Source organism: Calonectris borealis, chromosome 14 (genome assembly GCF_964195595.1).
Source record: "Calonectris borealis chromosome 14, bCalBor7.hap1.2, whole genome shotgun sequence".
NCBI lineage: Eukaryota > Metazoa > Chordata > Aves > Procellariiformes > Procellariidae > Calonectris > Calonectris borealis.
The window spans coordinates 18,641,421-18,662,649 of record NC_134325.1 but is presented as its reverse complement, the minus strand read 5'-3'; the positions used below and the strand labels follow the sequence as shown (position 1 = coordinate 18,662,649).

Below are 21,229 nucleotides of genomic sequence, written 5' to 3'. Positions count from 1 at the left end.
AGATGGCTTTGTACATCTGTATCTCTCAGCTTAAATTCCATATTATTATATAGGAATGATACTGAGACGATATGAAGTTAAAAACGTTGCAAATTGGGAGGTGCTCAGTTGGTGTGCTATAGAGAAGAAGGTAGTCAAGTAAATGAGACTGATGAATGGAAATACTGTGATTTTTCTCAAACTTATTTGCTAATCGGGAAAGTTTAAAATTTCACTGGAGTCTCATTCATAGAGGTTTATTTCCAAGAATCCAGGTCTAACATTTTATTTGTGTGACTGATAAAATAACTCCTGAAGATTTTCCCTCTTTTGGATCAGTGCCCTGTGTATACTGTGCATCTACTTGACATCACAGAATCAAGAAGATTATTACTTGAATTTTGGCCAGATTTCCCCAAGCTGTTTTCACACCTTAAAGGCAAGCTTTAGAAATCTGATCACCTTCAGTGCCATCTAGTGGGCAACTTCCTGAAGATTCCGGTCTTCTGTTAGCCTGCTTGTCGCATTTGACAGTTATGAATGTTAGCGGATAAAAAGTGTGAAACTTTGTATTTTCTGATACCTTAAATTGCCATTCCTCAAGTAAGCAGGTGCTTAAACTTATGCACAGACTTGCTGTGCCTGAAGTGCACACGCTGGCGTTTACAGGCAGGTATGCACATCTGGGTGTTAGTCCTCCCATTCAGTCCAGGGGTGGTTCTAAAAATTACGTAAAATAGCATCTTCTCTGCTAAAAATCTTTACCTGGAATGCTTGCCTGGGTTGTATAATAACCAAAATATGACTGCATCTCTTTACAGGCTTGCCGATACGGACACGTCCAACATCTAGAGCACCTCCTCTTCTACGGCGCCGATATGTGTGCGCAGAACGCCTCGGGAAACACGGCGCTGCACATCTGTGCCCTCTACAACCAGGTGAGCTGGCACACGCCGCCTCTGCTGGCAGACCCAGCGCCGCAGAGTCATACTGTCCTCCTTCAGTGACATAAAGGTCCCCGGCGGGAGCTGAGGGGTGCCTGGGGTCCCCTCTGAGTGGCTAAGTGGGGAGGCATGTCTTGCTTCGGGAGGAGATGGGGCAGGGGAGTCCAGTCCCGTGGAGACTGGAAAGCAGTGCTGTAAGGGAATGACATGTAGCCAGGAAAAGAGGGCATTATTGAGGTACAAATGCTAAATCTTTCATGTCCATCCACAGAAACAGAGGCTTCTTGAGTTTTCTGTTGAAGAAGTTTATTGGTTTGGTGTTAGGTTTTCCTGATACGCTTTTAATAAATGGATTTTGGGATAAATTTCCCATTATTATTGATCTATAGAGACAAGGTACGCTTGTAATTTGTAACTTGAACGTAGCTCATTATTTTTCATTTGATTTATTTAATATGCAGTGAAGAGTTACAGCTTTTAAACAGTGGTCTTAGAAACTTAGAAAGAACATAATTAAAAACTATATTATTAGTATTTTATTCTCTGATTACAAATAGGGCTGCTCATTGTAGGTAGCAAGAGTATACATGTTAATTAGAAAATAAACCAACACCATGTACTACCGACTTACATTTTTTTTTTTTAGTATCATATCTAAATTATTTGTTTCCTATTCAGAATTTATTGCTGTTTTGCTAGAATTTAAATTAGAATTAAATAAGAAATACTTGGAAAATACTGTGGAAATGTATCTGTAAATTATACAGAAGTTACAGGATTCTCTGCTGTTTACAACTTGTGTAGTCATTTACAAATAATAGAACCACTTGATTTGATAGCGTTTTATACTTTCTATGCATGGATGGGATGGGGAGGGAATGAGTTTTACAACTGTGTTAAAACACAGTGCATGTAATGTTACATTGAATTAGGAAAACACAAGTCATGAGATGTGACTGTAACTAGTGAAACATCTGTTAAAGCATCTGCTTCTTAGTTAATTACCATCTTAGTTTTTTTCAAAAGTCTTGTCAAGACAGATTCCTCAATTAGGTCTAAAATACCCTCAAGTTTTTAAAAAATAGAATTTTGGGAATAATTTGACATTTTTCAAGACTGTTGACTTGATGTGTGTGTCATAATTGATATCAATTCATAAAGAGTCTAGCTGTACAAATCTTCCCCATTAATGCTGATTATTTGAAGTACACAGCAAATCAGTGGGAGCAATACCTCTATGGACTGCTTCTTGCTCACTGTCTACCAAGCATCTTCCAACAGGCTGTCAAGTACCTACATCAACTAGTTTAAGGTTAGCAGTAGTTTCTTTGCTCAGCTTGGATGGCTTCTGTGACTGTAGGCATACAAAGCTTTTGCAAGTTGCAACTTGTTAAAATTCCTAGAAAATTTTGCAGAGAAATGAAATTCACCTTCATCTCAACAAAAATTTTGCATTTAGGCTTCACATCAAGAGCGTAACATGTGTAACTATAAGCAATTCTGTTGAAAAAAATAATTGAAAATATTCACTTTCACCTCATTTACTTCACTTTTCCTGAGGAAGAATTTTGAAGCGCGGACCATCGTGCATATATAAACTTAAAAACGTGAACTTATCTCTGTTTTTTTGTAACCATTTTATTGCAGTGTTTTCATGACTACAAGATCATACACTTTAAGTGTATGCATAACATACTGTTATGCAATATGATGCCAAAATTAGAATAATCCTATAGAATGATGGTATTTTTCATGTAGAGATGTGTTTTTCTCCTGACCTCAGTGGAAAAGAGGACTTAGAGACCCTAATTGAAATTGCATCTACAAATTTGCAAACATTTTCAGTCATTAAGCTTGGCTTTGTGAATGGAAATTTAACATCTTGGGACTTACACTGTCAATGATTCTGTTTTCCTTCATCAGGTATATGTTAAAGTAAGTTTTTCTCAGGGTGCTGTGAACAGTAACCTATGCTGATTTTTTTCAGTGTCCCTTTTATTGAAAGTTGTTATTAGCTAATATGGAAGGAACGGTGTTGGCCTCTGGATGGAGAGGATGGGAAGGACAGCAGTATCCATTTTACCTCCTGATTCCTGTAGATGGAGTCATTACCATTTGATTTTTCCCTTCCAGTCTTCCCTGGGGAATTTTCTTAAGTTGGTAATTCTGTTCTCTTGAGTGTCAGCTAAGTGCTGACAAGAATAAATTCTTGTTTTTTAAAGTTATTTCGTGGCCATCCAAGTAACTGAATAAAATCTAGACAGATCTTATACCTCTGTATTTTGCAAATAACAATGCTGGGATGAAGCGTGTCTTCTTTCAGTCAGTGTATTGTATTCTATATGAAAACTGTTTAGTATTAAATCGGGTAATTAGCTCTCAGACAACAAATTGAATCTAATCTGCTGAAAAGCCCACACTTCTCTGTGAAATTCTTTTTAATCTCATGAAGTCTAAAAAGCTACTGTGTATTCAGTTTATGTATTATATAAAATGAATAAACAATACTAAGCTCTCAATATCAGAAGTTACTAGATTGTCAGAGCTAAAATATGTGCAACCAGGAGTTATGGCATTCGTAGGCAGCACCTTAACAATGGAGACCTCTAAAATGTGGAATTTCCATTGAATTAACAAAGGAAAAGTAATCAAAATAATTTCTGGTAGTGACTTTTTTGCTTATTCTCCCTAGTTAGTTCCCCTTAATACTGGAAGGATGGGGAGGAGACAAAGGGAGAGAAGATGAAACTAAGAATGCTTCTGTTTGTTTTAAAAGAATAAATAAACAAATGCAGGACTTTATCCAAAACAAGTTATCTTGAAAATTCTTATATCTAACAACTCTGATCGCTTTTGTCAAAACTTTTCTTATCAAAACATGTTTTGATCTCAAAGCATGTTTTTTGTTACACTGCAGACAGCTGGGGTAAATTTGTAAATCATGTAGAGTGTTAAAGTGTAATTCTTTGCTTTTGTAGTGTTGAATTATTTATTCTGGCAACCAAATGAATAATCAGCCAATAAATACAGTATGTTTCTTAATATAATTATTTATATCCTCAAGTTCACGATCAAAATTAGGCATTCTAACACTAAAGGGTTCTACTAGCATTTCCAGTATGTTTACTGAGCAGTACTTGGTGGAGTAGTGTAATAGTTGTTATTATGGGAACATAATATAGTGTGCAAACCTAGAGTCATTTAGGAGTCAGTCAAAAAGGGATTTTTGGAAAAGTAACCATGAAAAGAGCTTTTTTTTTTTTAAAAAACCTGGAAGTCTTCATCTAGATTGCAACACATTTACTTCTTTTGGATGATTGCTAATACAGAACACAGAAAAATGAGAAAAACATTTTGACATTTTACACATTGCTCTTGGTCTTCCTATGTTAGAGATACAGAGGACACACCTAATGTGCAGATTTCAGTGCAAGCAAATGAGACTGTCTCAATTAATTATATATCCTTAAAAAATTACCATCTATGAGATGATTGTTAATATACCATCTTGAGATATGATCCATTCTGTTGTTTCAGTCTGTTATACACAATAGGAAGTGTGGGAAAAAAAGGTATCTTTTTGGAGTACTGAATCTCGGTGAAAGGGTAGGATAGCCTCCTCTCCAGATATATTTAGGAAAATCCTGTGATGGAGGAGCCTTAATGGGATCAAGAACCTGGCGTGATAAATTAGAAACCACAATGACAAAAATTATTTTCAATCATAATTTCTGCACATTCACTTATGACTTAGAATCTAGTAAATAAGGTTCATTTCTGTCACTAAAATAGCTGGATTATATGATTGTTTTCTCTGGCTGCAAATTTACTGTTAAAAGTGAAAGGTAGCACATTGAAATACCTCATTAGGTAGAACTCCATAACACAACACAACAAGAAATCTGGAAAGCACAATAAAATTAATAGAAATATTTATGATGAGGAAACATAAAACATTTTGAAATGTGAATTGGTTTGCATAAGATCCTAAGATGAGCATTAAAAGTGACAGGTAGGAAGTATAGCCTATATATGGGTCATCAAAAAGTCTGGTATTCTGAGAACTGTTCCAGAACCACAGAGGATTTCTAGCAGGTTACGGTCAGTCATATTTTATAGCAGCACAGAGTAGCGACTTAAGCAATACACTCTATCGGTCCAAAAAAATTGTTTTTAAGGGATTTCATTTGCAGATATCCTCAGTTCAGAGGGCCTGAAGCCATACTTTTCTCTCGTTAGAAGGGCTGTATTGGGTTTGCGCTGTAACTGTCAGTATTTTGGGGGCAGGGGGGGGAAGAGAAGGTAAGACTGGTCAGTGCAATGTGTGTAGCCAGACCAAATAATTTCACGTATATTAAAAAAATAATCGTTCATTAAATGTTTCAAATTGAAAATAGGTTGAAAAAAACAAAATAAATGCATGCAAGTGGTAAAACTGCTTTGTTTCATTTTTAGCAGTAAGGGAGGATATCGTTCATCCCAGGTACTGTTCACAGTATAGTGACTATATTTGCCTACAAAATAGGCAAAAACCATATGAGAGTCAAACTTCATTTTGAACTAACACATTTTCTGCAAAATCTGATTTGCCAAGTATGGAATTTCCACAGTACAGTTTCTTAAAAATTTAATAAGATGTTTACCTCTTGCATTCCTCTACATTTTTTTACACTTGCATATTGTTTCTACTCTAACACACTGCAAAAGCACCTAAAGCCTTGTCATACTTAAAGTACTATTTTAATAACTTAATTTCTCAAATTATTTATTTATTTTGTTTACCTCTTTTCTGAGGAAATATATACCAAACAGCAACACATCTCATAGCCACAATGTCTCTTTAGTAACTGAAGACCCTTACTAACAAGTTTACTCTTTTACCGTTTTCAGGAGAGCTGTGCAAGAGTGCTGCTGTTCCGGGGAGCCAACAAGGAGATTAAGAATTACAACAGCCAGTCTCCGTTTCAGGTAAAAAAGAAATACCCCTTCCCCCTGTCCCCCAGTAATATTTGCAAGAAAATCTCACGTGTACTTGGTTTTGTGAAGTTACACTGCACAAGGCTGAAAAGCTGTGGAGTAAGATAACTATCATTTTGGAAACTGTGGCTTTTGTGTAATGCAGTAAGTGAAGATGTCCTGGAATAATCAGGAATGAGAGTAAAACACACTCACTCTTAGCTGTTCCGGTGACACTGTCAACGAGTTTGAGAATTGTATGAGCTGTTGATGACAAAACATGAAATCATTGAGGTCCTGTGGTCGGATGTGCCTTGCTTTGTGATTATCTCCAGTCCCGTGCAAGAGAGATCCGAGGAGTGACTGGGCAGCTAAGCTTTGCTTGGCCCCTATTGACTTAGCCAGAGAGAAGCTCTTCCTTCCTTGGATGTGGGGCCACAGAGCTGGGCTAAGTTTCAGGGATGGGGTTGATTTAATGCACTGTCAGTGGTAAAAGTTGAAGCTGTCATCTACGTCTGCAAAAGAAAATGAAGTCTTTCTTTGGATTAGTCAAAATTGACTAGATGTTTTTTCACCATTTTCTTATATTAAAGTACTTTTGGAAAGCATAATTAACAATTCAAATGGAAGGAAATTGTTTGTCCAAAGGGTTGTCAGGTATGCCTGACAACCTTAAGCCCTTATTTCTGAAGCAGTCTTAATTAGCTTGGACTTCAGAGAAGCATTCATAATGCAAACTGACATGTGAGAAATAGGGATGAAAGCTGTAATGTTTTAAGAAAAAGGAACAGAAAGAATTTTTTTCAAGTTACAGAAAATAGTGCTTCTGGAAGAATGATGGCACAGTACCATTAAAAGGAACTATCCTGTTGTGAAACGTGAGGGGGCTATTTCCCAAAACCAAGGAGTCTTTCAACCAAAAGAAATCCTGATTTACCTTCGCTTGTTGTATCTTTCCCATTACAACCTCAACCCACTTTGGATAATGCTGGCATAGAATTCAAGGAAGACTGCCTTTTCTCTCATGCTTTGAAACAGTTGGAATATTAACTATGTCCATGTGGGTCTCTGAGTTGGCCCCTCTACGTGTAGATAACACCTCTGAGTTTCAGGCTTTTAAAAAAACCTCAGCTGAATATTTCTATATCAGTTTAATTATCTCCATATTTTGAAGGTTTTCTGGACGCAAGTTGTGTATCTCAAGAGCTTAAGAGTTCTGCTTGCAAATCCCAGCCAGATCATTGTTTACTTTTGGGACCATTTTCCCAAAATTGGGGAAACAGTGCATTAATAATTTAATTTTAGGCATCATTTTCGGACTGCTAATAGTTTGTCATCTAAATATATGCTAAGCACAAATTCACTAAGTACTAGATAATACTTATCTCACTGCACCTTAGAATTATGGAGTGATTAAAAAATGGAATAAGAGAAAACCCAAATTACTGGAGGAATGGATTCCAGTGGCATCTCTTTACTTTGAGAGATTAGATTATTTTATGTCTTTGAGATTAACTTTTCTTTTTGTTTTAGAATTTTATGTGAGGAGGGTAAATGGCAAGTAGAATAGCTTCCATTTGTCTTGCTCTTTGTGCTGACTGCTGCAACATTCTTGTTCTTCCTCTTGGAACAGAAAAATACAGGGGAAAAAGGCAGAAAAGACAATATTTGTAAAAGCTAGTGCTGATAGTTGTAGGGCTTCAAGAAGGGAAGGATGACTAGCTAAAACTAAATAAAATCAAGTGAGCACAGGAGACAGAAGAAATAATTTCAAGAGAAGGGTGTAGCCGTGGAAGTGCACTTACTGACCAGTGAACTATCTCCTGTCCCTTTGGAATAAAATCCCATTTGTTATCGTTTATTATATGTTACACTGCTGATGCTTGGGCTTTTGACTGCTCACTCTCCCCCTAGCATGGACAGAAGGACTGACAATTAGGTTGGCTTTGTTTTATCCTTTCTAGATCCACATACTTAAAAAAAGGAAATTACTTTCCATCTTTTTACTCTATGGTGTGTTACTTTTAGGTGTAGGGAATGTAGGAGAAGTTTTTGTTTTTCCGAGTGCAGTGAGTAGAGAAAACCCTGACGCCAGCACTGCAATAAAGCAGCATTAGAATTAATTCTTTGCCATCTGTCTGTTGCTGACCCAGTCGATCAGACACCACAAGTGGAGCTGTTATAAAATTATGCAGAATCCCCTTGAGTTAATAGGATTTTGCATACTAAAAATGTTTACTCATGTAATCAGTAGCAAGGAACATCGAAGCATCTCATACGTACATAATGAGAACGGTTGTAGCTGCAGCGTCTATTCCTTTGAGTAACCTCCATTATGTTCTTTTCTCAGAAATCTAGAAGGATGATTCTTTTGAATTGCTGCTTAGAAAATTGATGATATGAAAACTGTGCTATTCTGTAAAAAAAAAAGTATCCAGACATGGAGAAATTTGTGTGTTGCTTTCAAGATCTGCCAAAGCTTTATTTCTTTTGATGAAAAAGAGCAGCAGAGTTTGTATCTTGCATTAGTGTCCAATGAATGTAGTGTAATTTTACCACCAAAAAAAAAAAAAGATGCGCGTGTGTTCACTTCTTACCAAATCACAGTGCTTATTAAAGCAAGCATGGGTTTACCGGATCATATGGAAGGAAAACTACTCTGGGCTGAACGCTGTGCCACTTAATTCAGGTATCCCACACTGTGTCCACATCTCTGCCTGGGATCTGGCTGTCCTTTTCGCCTTTTCGGTGTCTAGCAGAGTTAGTGTTGGAATGGCATTGCCAGGTGTCGAGGCCACGAAAAAGCTTGCCTGTATTTCCCAATTAAGCACCTAAGCTTTTATTAGCTACCTTTGACGGAATGTGTTATATCCTGACTGATTACTGGGGTCCATTAAGTTAGTAATCAGTGTCGAGTACGGTTGTGTCACTCATAGCCGAAAGTCTGTCTGCGACTGTCAACCTTAATAGATTGTGCTGCAGATAGGATGTATTCTGCAATAACAGAATATGGGTCAGCAGAAATTTCTCTGTATGTTTTTTGTGGGGTCCCCCCCTGCTAATAAGTATTAACACTTGCACAGATGTAGGGTGAATCTCCTCCCTCTGTCTTCCCCGTGTATGTTCCAGGAAGATGAGGGCAATTCCTGCATCACCGTCCTGGGTCTAAGTGTGAGAATTTTTTGTATACTGTGCATTTCAGTTAAAGGCTGACTAACAATTAGAGTTAAGATGAAACCTGCGCCACATCATTATACTATATTGCCAATTCTGTTTATTAATCACTTACTTATCCATCCCGTCTTGGCTGGGTAATCTAAGTACCTTATACACTAATTATTCTGTGCTAACAGATGGAAAAAAAATATAAGCATTACAGAGCTGGACGTGCTAGCTAACAGTACACTGTTATATACGTTGTGCTTGGCTGTTTTTCTTTTGAAGTAACGAAAATCGGAGCAGGTCTGTGCTTTCATTCGTAGCACTGAACTTGGACGTGCCCTCAACCATGCCTGCTGTAAGTACTGCTGATGCCTCCGTAACCATTCATACCTTATGATAGAGCTTGCTGAAACATGATGTTTGCCACCAACATACAGGACATTGATTTACAGCTCTCATATACTGGCTTATGAAATGCTGAACTGTAACTTCTGTTCCAGCTATAGGTTAGCTTTAAAGTTTCCAGTGGTTTTAGGATTTTTTTGATGTTACAGTAAAACCTCCCAAAATATCCTTTTAGAAAAGACATGATATCCTATCAACGTCCATAGCTACTTAGTTTTCCACACATTTTATGTGCTCCTAGATTAATGTAAAATAATTTCTTACCTATCTGGCGAATATGAATCCAGTAAGTCAGAAATATCAGTGTTTTGCAGTGTTTACAAGCTGTTGAAATTCTGTTGTGTAAGTTAAAATGAACATACACCTTGTTTATCATGTTCTTCCTTTTTTCTTTTAGTGAGCAGAAGCTCTATATGAATAATTCATATATTTTCATATGGACTATAAAGCACTTTCAAGCTTAGAGCTAATAGAGCTAATAATTAGTTAGTGTTTTTGAAGCGTTTGTGTTCAAATATACAGAAGAACTATTCTGAGGTGCCATTTAGGGACACGTTTTAATGGCAGAGTTGCACCTGAGAGTGATTTCTCTCTAGATGTACCTTATTATTGACCATGGCTACCCCAAATCAGCATGGGTTAACATGCTTGTGTTACATAGATGGCAGGAGGAACAGCAATATTCCCAGTCCACTGCAGGTAGAATTGTTCCTTTCAGTGTCTTGGCTGTACATCTATTTTTAATTGCTCATATTTTTGCCAGATTTAAATAATTTGAAATGAAATTTCCCATGCCTGGTATCTCAGGCGGCATTGTTCGGAAAAAACCAAAATGATTCAGCTATTTCGGAGTATGGGTGAGGGAAAACATGTGTTGTTTTGCTCATACTGAAAAACTCTGTTGACCCACCTCTCCTTGTCCATCTCCCCTGTTGTGTTATGTTGTTCTGTTTTGGTTTGTTTTCTTTAATTGCCCTGCATGCTGTCAGCGATCTCCATGATAATAACGTGGCAGTGTAAACCGGTTTGCAGTCTGACTCAAATACAGGGCTTCAAAACCAGACTGCATATTCGGAAGCTAAGCTGGCTGGGGGGAATATAGACAGGCGCAACTGGGGATGGGTAAGTAAACATTGAGCTTGGAGATGGGTGAGAAAGTAGAAGACCAGGTGAGACTTGGGCTGGGAGCCCGAGCCCGAAAGAGTAGAGTGAATGGAGCAAGACCAAGATTGATAAGGGTCTCGGGGAGATTTTTTGATCATCAAGGGCAGAAGAGAAAGAAATTCAGATTAGAGGGAAATTGGGACCGCCTGTACAAAAAGGGAGTCTTGCTTGCGTAGTGATGCTGGGGAGGGAGCCTTGGACTGGAGTGACTGAGCTGGGAGGCCGGGGAGGATGGGTCAGAAGGTGGAAGTGCATGCGATGCTCCCAGCCCTGCTAGTGGTCTGTAAAAAATTGATCTTGTTTATTATCCAGCATATCACTATAATGGCTTCCCAAAACCCAATTTTGATTTAGTTTATTATAATTTGAATTTAATCTTTTTGATGAAATTTACAGGCAGAGGACAAGAAGTTTTTCTCAAGTATTTTTTCTCTTGACTTATTTTTGAAAGGGTGGAACTCTGAGAAGGCTAATTTTAAAACTGAAAATCTCTGTCCGGTGCCTCAAAAAGGCATCTTTACAAATATAAAGTAATGTTTTCTCTCTTGATATTAAAATATGTAACTGTTGTGTTAATGGAGCATATGAATTACACAAGGACTTTGTTTTTGCCAAGTATTTATTTTCATCCTAATTCCTTTCCTGAAGCACCTGTGTGAAGAATGCATCATTGAATATTGTGTATTACTGGCAAAAAATACAGTTCTTTTCTCATGATGCATTCTGCCTTTAGTCAGACTTTCAGCTTTTTTCAGCTTTTGTCCTGATTTGAGTCAAATAATGGAATTTATTCATACTTGCTTTGGTTGTTTTTTTTTTTTTTTATGTTAGGTCACTGCATGTGTTGATCAGTTACATTGTGTTTTGCAGTACAGAAATAATAGGTAAAAGACAATCTGTCATGAAAGAGTGTACAGTCTAATTTGTACTTACTCATTATTTCTGATATTTAGATATTGATAGGAAAAGATTTAAGGTTTTAATTGTGTAAAAACCCCAAAAGTACTAGAATAATAATTGTAATAAAAAATTCTACAGAATGGCTTTTTAAGACTGAGACATAGAGGTATTAGAGAGTTGCATTTAGCATTTTTAAATCTACCCAAGTGACCATACCAGAACAAACTATGGATTTTCCCTTTAAAAATAAAAAAGTGTGTTAGTATGTATATATGTAGGCATACTCAACGTGATTTCTTAAAAAGACATAATTAAAATTAAAAAAAAAAAAAAAGGAGAGTTCTCATGGTGATATATCCAGATGCAAACAATGATTAGTTATGATATGTTTTCTCATCACTTACCTTGAAGTGCTATTTATACAGAGGAACACACGTTCTCATTTGAGAAAATGGCTTTTTGGGAATTTTACACATCGCCTTGGGCATATTTATGCCTTTGTGGTGCTGATATGTTATCTGTTAGGGTATTAGGGGAAATGTTGCCAAATGAAAATATTCCTGAGAATAGTAGAGATACGAGATATTGTTCCAAGTAACAATTCCAACAGAAAAGCGCTTGATGGCAAGTTAGAGATGACCTCAAGTGTCAGCAGATTTCCTGCTATTGTCAATTTTGAAGTATTGACAAACTGTTAGGCAGATGCTTCTCCTTACTGGCACATGAAGTACAATTACCAAAGGTCAATATTTGGTTCGTTATACAGCTGGTGACAAGAAGATAACAAAGCAGAATGTAATAGTCTTGCTGAAAACACAAGACAGCAAAGATGCTTCTGCCTCAGCTACTTCTGAAGATATTGCAGCTACTTCTGATTTGGACCTCAGCCTAAGGGGTTTTCGCTAATACTGTCACTTGGCTTGGTAAGGGCTGGATAGAGTAAGAGGTACAGGAGCAGAGAAGTACATGGGGATACAGAATGGGATTAAAATTCATTCACCTTGACCCAGTGATGGTTTGCATAGTGCTGGCTGATCGTTCCTAAATTTTGTCTTAACCCCTGTCATTTTTCAGAAAAGCAGACAAATGGACGTAATATAGTAAAACATAAAGAAATGAAATGATATGATTAACTTCTTCTGAGAAGGGCAAAATATTGCCACACTTGGAGATGCTAAAAATACTTACTGCAGAACGTGTCTTTTTTTAAAAAAAAGCTGTTGTTGCTACACAGTTGTTATGTGACTGTAAACTTATGGAGGAGTGCCCATGAGACCATCTTTTGTCTTGTGCTCCATGTAAATGATCCGAGACCCCTTTTTTTTCCCCCTTTGCGCTTTTTCTCCCCACTCCCCACGGGGGTGTCCAGCTGAAATGCCTCAGGTGTTCTCACATGCGGCAGGATTTCCCTGGGAAAAACAGAGTGTCGCTGAGGTAGCTAGGAGCCAATCTGTTTGTTTTTCCACCAAATGGATAAACTTCCAAAAGCTCAGAAGCAACTGAAACTAGGTTATAAAAGGGAACAAATTAAGCTAACTAAATTGTAAGGGTCACTACCAGTTCTTGCCTCAACGTAAGAAAGGCTCGTGTGCGATTCAGACGCGATTAGTTGTTATGGGTGAAGTTGCAAGAGGCAATGGAGATTAGTATAATCTTAATTTAATTATAGGGTTTTGATAGCAAGGTTGAATATTGCTCCTGTGATTTTGTTTATACTATATCCCAGAAGAGAAGGCAGCAAGGGTAAGTTCTTAAATAGCCTGATCATAACTGAGCAGTCACACATAGCATGTCTTACCCTTGTAAAAACATCAGCTGTGACAACCGTGCGTATTTTTTTCTGTAGCTATAAAGAGCATGCTAGATCTTGTCATTGGAAATACTTTGTTTCATTGTTGTGTCTATCAGAAGAAGTTTTTGTATTTTTATTGGTTTAGAGCAAATTTGGGGTGAATAAATGTCGTGTCTCTAAGACATCAAAAAACTTCATTAGTCCTGAGACAGGAGCTATATGAACAAGATTGATATAAAATGTCCATTTATCTGTACTGCATTGTTGCCGGGGTTTTATATGTATCGAAATGGAAATGATAGGCACCATATAAACATCTAGACAGTGACAGATACCCAGTATTATTTTTTCGTAGTGTTCTTGCAGAAGAGTGTATTATATCAGACTCTGCTCCAGATTTAACTGTGGGAGAGATGAGAGATGTTGTTCTTTTATGAATTCTTGATTTCTGTACCTGTATGTGTGGTATAAGAAGGTTAAACCTTATGAGAAATTTGTTTCACAAACCATAGATAAGCATGCTTGCAGTAATCTGCTACATTTAAATTTTTCTTATTAAACCATGTTATTTCATGAAACTAATACCATTCAGTTTCTTTATAAAATGTAATACATTATTACATTTTGTATGCCGCTGTTATGTGTATGTAGTAGCTTTAGTGACACTGATTGAATTAGTCAATACTAATGAACCAGAAATACCAGAGAAACTAAAATCTGACTTTTGTGCTGAGGCTGCTTCTGCCATGATGACCAGGATGCCCATCGGTGTCCTGCTGTTCTCCTGGGTTCCTCTGTCTGCTTGTATCCAAACGGATTGTCACAACTTCTGACTAGATATAAGGAAGAAATTTTTTTACGATGAGGGTGGTGAGACACTGGAGCAGGTTGCCCAGAGATGGTAGATGCCCCATCCCTGCAAACATTCAAGGTCAGGTTGGACGGGACTCTGAGCAACCTGATCTGGTTGAAGATGTCCCTGCTCATTGAAGGAGGGTTAGAATAGATGACCTTTAAAGGTCCCTTCCAACCCAAACCATTCTATGATTCTATGAACTTACACTTGCATTTCTGGGCAACAATGATATTTTTATTTTATGTCCATGCAGTGCCAAGCACAACCTGTGAGTGGGACTGGTGGGCGCTTCAGGCCTGCAAGTACGGATTAATGGTCGTAGTTATGATGGTCGGGTGATGTGGTGGCATGATCTCTTGCTTTTGCATGACTATACAGGCTATTCAGTGTTAATTTCTGGCAATATCTGAGTGAGTTCTTGTTGCTTATAAGAATGGAGAGTCTATGCCTTTGGGACAGACTTAGCATCTTCTCGCATTGCCATTTGGAGAGAACATTCGTGACAAGCAGTTGGCATGCGCTGCCGTCCTGTGCCCGTCTTCATCAGAGTATGTTATTGGCATTGACTTTTACTAGACTGCTATTTCCAAAGGTTTTGTTGTAGTTAACCCACAGAGTTTGGAATGAATCCACCAAATGTATTAGATAAAATAATCATAGTATTTTATTAACCCGATGCATTTTATCTTAAGGGCTTTCAAAAAGCATTTTCAGCCATTCGGGTTAGCAGTTTAGGCAACACTGTATTATTAAGCGTTTGCAGAATTGAATCCTATGAACACTTTTTACTGTGAAATAGTGGGCAGTATCTACTGCCTGCTGTGAGTAGGAAGACATTTTTCTGAAAGTGTTTGGGGAAGAAGCTGCTAATATAGCACATTTTGGCTTTTCCATGAGGTAGTACTGCCTTCAGAGGTGAAAGGTTTTACCCTACAGCAGCACAGACCTATACACACTTGAGCTGAATTTTCTGTATAACCCAACACTTACTGTAATTTCAAGGAAAGCAAAATCTAGCAAATAGCACACTTTCTCCATCTTTTTCTAAAAGAGTTCAGCTGAAGAAGATTGCGTTTCATGGCTTTTTGATTTAGCATATTATTGGGGGGGAGGAAGAAAATTAAGTCAATTTTATTACTGGCTGTGTCTTATCTGATTCATCTGACGCTGCAACCTGGCTTTATCTGCTCTTAGTAAATACTCCTTTGAAATTACTGCTCGCCCATGTAGCAGTAATAAGGATTATGTAATAATGGGCTTTTGATGGCTCTTTCCAGCGTGAGCTAGATTTTCCCATGGAATGAATCCGTAGTTGTAAATGTGTGTGTATCACACTGCTTTTTCTTTTTCATATTAATTATTAAAACAGAAGCGTAGAAAAACGCATCTTACTTGAGCATGACTTGCTAGGTGGCATTTTAGCAGAGAAGCAGAAAGAAGATGTCATTTTTTTTCTCTACTTTCAAAATAGATATTAAATTTCCCAATACATGCAGTGACCGTGGAGGAGGCTTAATACAATCTGTACAAAGTAGGGTAACCTAAAAATCGTAGTTATTTCTCATCTAAAGAAACAGGAGGAAATAAAAAAATGCCGTGAAGTAGCGAAGTTGTGCCTGGGATGAATTTGCCTGCGTGTTCCTTTTTTGCTTTCTGACATGTTTTGTGGTAACTTTAATCGACTTGCCAGTGTATTCAGTTCAACACTTTCTGGCAAGCTGGTTCGTGCATAACAACGGATCCTTTTGTCATAGGAGTTAAGTTTGCATTTCAAAGCCGAGAGAGTGAGATGATTTAGAAGTGATTTGCTCGCATGTTGTGAGGAAAGGACTTACATTTTTTATCTTGGTGTCCATGCAGGCTTAGTTTAATCTGAAGGTATTCAGTCATGGCTTATTCATGAATAAGAGTAGTTAAGTTTTAAGAACGCAGTTGTGTATGTTCATGAAAGGACAGTGTAAAATAAAATACAGGTTCTACTTTTTAAATCATAGTAAGATTACTGGAAAATGAACAAGGCTGCCTAAAGGCATTTTAGGTGTTGTTCCGGTACAGAGTCCTGCTAAGACAGCACTGCAGGACATAAAGAGACTAAAAAGAGGTCATTCAGTGTGATAGCCTTCTCTTAATTTTGACTTGAATTCACTAAGCTAGCCAGCTCTGGCACTGTTTCGTGGCTACTGAGTGTATTTCAGAAGACCCATAGGGGCTGTAAAATCTCTTGCAAGCAAAACCAGCATTTTGGCAATGAAAATGTGCCAGCACTGTTATGCTTGCAGTGTACTTTCTTGACAATACTCAGCTAAACACATATTGTGTATTTGGATGCACGTTGTTGTATGTTTGCTTATTTTTAAAATATGAATTGCTCAAAAATATTTAAGATAACATCCTAGTTCCTTTGAAGTGGACAAAACTCCATTTGATTTCACTGGGGTGGAAGTGTGTTCCCCACACTTAAGATTGTTTCAAAGCCATGCTACCAAATCTTTCTATATAATCTCTTCTACTGAATGTGGTTGTTTTTAATTAACATTTCCTGATTTTAGTACTGTGCTATTCTTTTAAGTTATACAAAATTTCACACTGCATCGCAACAAATAACTTGTGTTGTGCAAAGTCTTTAGTTACGAATAGATAATTTGCTGTAGCTGAAAACAAGATGCTTTCCCTTCTGAGTGAAAACTTTGTAAGAGTTTTGGGAGGCAAAAACAGTGCTTGGGAGGCTACGGTTGTAATTTTTTTCCAATTCCCTGAACAGAGTGCAGGACATTGTTGCACTCCCTACAGCAGCCGCTGCTGCAGAAGTCTCTTTGTCGTTGCCCAGCTGAGACATTGACCTTGTCCCACCCATTGTAGGGCACTTTCCATGAGGCTTACGCTCCAAGGGTGTGAAAAATGCTTAGATCGTAGTGCTGCCTGTAGCAATACTTGAAGTTTAGAAACCTAGTCTTTGGTTACTGTTAAAAAACAGCCAGGGTACCAGTGCGAGGTGGTCCTCACCAGGGAAGCCATCGAATTGCTTGGAGGGCTTACGTGAGGGACTGCACCCAGCACAGCCCAGCTGCCTACTGCTGCGCTCTGGAGAGCATGAATGCTTTGACCTTAATACTAAGGCGAAGCGATCATGGCAAGCCTTTGTTTAAACAGTGCTAAAATGATCAAGGGAATGATGAAGAGCCTCAAAGAAATATTGGCCCTTTCCCATAATTTATATTTTCAGATGCTAAAACTAGTTGTTGAGCAAATGTAAGGTATCTATTTTAAGATACTGCATGTCAATATCTGACTACAGATGGCTCCATGAATCATAGTTGGAAGAAGGAAAATGTTAGACACTAAGACATTGTTGCTAAGAGATTTTTGTACACAGTATGCTAACATGTGCTGGCAAATTTGAGAACAGTAGCAGCAGCATGCTTTTGGAGAAAAAAATTTCAGTGGTGAAGAAACTGTCTTCAAAGGACTATTTAAAGGATAGTAACATTATTGTGCTTTGTTGTATCAAGAACTGATGAAGATGAAATTGTCTTTCAAGCAGATAACATACAGAAAACATCCAAAAGGTAAAGCTAATCCTGCTGTCCGATGAAATAGAAAGTGGAGACCAGAAGGAAAAAGAATAAAAAATATACTTTGGGGTTTAAATTAAGTTTCAAGAAGATTAAAGGTGATGATATTTTTGCCATCTACTGGACATCAAATATATTAATATACAAAGTTAGTTCCTTTTGAAATGCATAATATTAAGCTTGTGTTGCATTATATAATTAAAATTGTTAAGAATTACTTTCTCTCCAGGAAAGAAGCATGTATGAAAATGCTGAGTATGATTTTTTACTTATATTCTTTCATAACATTACTATAAAGTAATTTAGGAAAATTGCCAGCATTTTATTGTCCTGGTAGAGAATGTGGGTTATTTCTGCACTTAGTATAAATCTTTACTGACTATTATTTAAAGAAAAAGATATTAAATTTTACTGCTTTTCTTTATTCTATGTATGTCGTATTCCTCTTATTTCAGTGAGTTTTACTGAAACTTGGAAATGTTATACCTAAAAAAAAGCTTCAAATTGATAAAATTAATTTTATTAGTTAATTTTACTTTATCAAATAAAACCTTTCAGTTCTGATATATTTTCAACAAAATCATTAATATCTTCTTATATGTACAAAATATTACACAACTATAAACTTCTCAAAACAGTAATTTGCTTCCGACATATTTCTAATTAGATGTATTATATCTCAACTTCAAAACTGATTACTTTTAAATAAAGTTTTGGAGTGTAAATGTAAATGTGTGTCTCCATAATTTAAACATATGTATCTTTTTGAGGTCAGGTTTCATGTCATCCATATTATATGTATTCAGGAGCGCTGTTAGAAAAAGAGTGAATTAGTGATATTAATAGTATATTAATCAAGCATTTGGTTTTGTTTTATAATGAGGTGAACTAAGAAGCTTCTGCTAGTTTTATTCTACAATGGCGTAGCCTCAAAGACAAAAATCAACTGTAATCAATACAACTACAAAATGTGGGATGATACTTTGCCCTTTGATTTTGGAAAGTATAATACAGTATTCATGAGTATTCAGCATTTCTATTTTAGATTATATAGTTATTGTAACTGTATAGATTTTTCCAGCTGGTTCAGAAAAAAAACCCATTTTGTTGTATTTATTGAATTCTTAAGGTCTTCTCTAATTGAAAAAACCTGAAGTCTGTGTTGTGATTTGAGCTCAGAACAATACTTGTCAAACTGTCACACTTTGCTAAGGTATTACAAAAGAATGGATTTCCAAAGGAAATTGAGTTCTAGATATGTTCTTGTATTTATTGAATAAATAAATATACCTTCATGTACAGGCTCTCTGAAATTGCGTAAGAAACCAATAGTGTTTGATCAGTACATTTTTCTCCCACACCTATGGAAAAGAAATTTGGAACGCAGATTGCTTCTTGCTTTTCCAAACCGAACTCCATCTGTACCACTGAAGAGAGTTTTAAAATCTAGATGCTGCTCATATATAAGAGCAACGAATGCATATCGATTTTTTCAGTCTGCAGAGCATGCTGCATGATTTTGTGTCACTTATTTATCAGGGATGGAACCTTATGGTGCTTTGTGCTGCACCGGCATGCACGGGCATACATGAGAGCAGGGTCGTCGCAATTAACAACCTAAATATACCTTTCTAATGTCCTTGTGGATGACTACTGCATACTTGATGGTACACTGTGACAAACTTCAAAGTGGCTTTAGACTCCAAAAAGCCTTTACCTCTTTGTTTTGTTAGGGAGAGCTTTCCTTTTGAGAGGACACGATAGAAATAAGTTGAACTACGTTGCCTTTTCATTGCCCCACAGTAAGCACCATTAGATCTTCACATCAGATTAAAAAGGTTTCTGTCTCCAAAGGTTGTAATTATAACAGAATGGTTTAGAGATTGCCTTACTGTTGGATCATCACCTCTTTCTTGGTATTGCAGCTATTGGGTGAATTGTTGATATGATTTTTCTCTGGAAACATAGGCTTATTAAAAATGGTAACATTTCTTGCATTTTTAATATTAAGAAAGCATGTCCTAATTGTGACATATTGAAGAGCTTTTCAGGTGGTCTTTTCATTACGGAAGTGATCCCAACCATTCCTCCTAAAACCACTTGTGTTTATTTCTCACGAGTCTCTGCTGATTGTGAATCCTATTGTGTAACGGCTGTGACTGCTTGAATGGTGTTTCTTCATTGTTAAAATAATATAGTCCTTAGTGGTACAATAAATAATTTACGATTTTGTAAGTCAATGATATAAGGGGAAGGCAATTTCTGGAGAGTCTCATTCACAGGGTTGTATCACCTCTTCCTTCCAGTTCCACCTGAAGATGGGAACACGTAGGGTAGATGTACCTCAGAGTATCCTGTATGTCCATCTGCGTTTCTGCTGCTTGGCTGAGACTGAGCAAAGTCAAGACTGAAGTTGCATTTTGTCCTGGGATAGAGCTATCTCCTTTAATGTATAGTGCCATACCTGAACTCATTGCAATTTCAAGCTTTCTTGAAAGACCATCATTTAGTGAGCACTGCTGGGTAGCAGAGACAATGGAAGGGTGAAACATCAGCCCTGAAAGAAAGAATAATGAAATATACTTTCATCAGGAAGTGAAATTGTCTGGAAGAGAAGAGAAGGGGGAGAAAAAGGCGGTATGGAGTTGCCGACTGTTTTATCATGAAGTGCTTATTGTGAATTGCAGCTACAACTGTGCAGCCCAAACAGCTTCCTCCGCTCTCCATTTAGGAAGAGCATTTTAAAGCTTTATGTCTCGCCTGGTCTAAAATTTAAGCATGAGCAGAAGGAAGTGCAGCAGCCTTGATTGAGAGTGAAACGTAAATGAACTGAGAGATGCCCTCCTCACTCCCATGTAGAAAGTTTGTCAAAGTTCGTTGGCTGGATTTAAGAGGGGACAACTTCACTTTCTGTCTCTTTTGTATTGTGTCTTATTGTGTGGAGCAGTTTGTTCCAAAGAGCGATAATGTAATATTAGTTTTGGTGCTTGCCTTTCAGGGACTAACGTATAAAGCTCTAGAATTGTATTTGCTAACGGGCCACAAAGATCTTGCTCTAATTTAATATAACCTCTACTTGTGATACATTTCAAGAGCGGAAAAAATCAATTGTGAAAGGTTAGTGACAGGTAAAGTGTATATATAATTTCCAATTTCCCGAAAGGAACAAAACACTGCATTAATCACAATCAAAAAAATCTAAATACTTGAATGTAAGTAATTGATATATTGACAACTGCATTTATGAGGCTGAAAAGAGAGACGTTGGTGAGTCAGTGCTGCTACTTATACCTGGTCCAGAGTCTGAAAACATTATGAAGCTTTGTCGCACTGAAACCTGTAACTGGACATCTGTCAGGTTTCATTGTTTACACAAGGTAGTCTTATTTGCCATCATTTAAGCTAAATTTCTTTGGGGAACAAGAATCGGGAAAGCAGAACTAACCAGATGCGTCAAATGTTTGATTTCTGAATTGACTTCTGAAAGCCAACTTAAAAG

At 37.2% G+C, this 21,229-nt stretch overlaps 1 protein-coding gene across 1 annotated transcript in view; it reads left to right on the top strand.

Annotated features, from left to right (window-relative positions):
* The window catches only part of SHANK2 (SH3 and multiple ankyrin repeat domains 2), a 316,058-nt gene that overhangs the window by 16,699 nt on the left and 278,130 nt on the right, over positions 1-21,229 (top strand). Inside the window, exons 7-8 of the mRNA XM_075163387.1 lie at positions 801-917; positions 5,814-5,891. Of these exons, the coding sequence (XP_075019488.1) occupies positions 801-917; positions 5,814-5,891 (195 nt within the window). The remainder of the gene's footprint in view (positions 1-800; positions 918-5,813; positions 5,892-21,229) is intronic.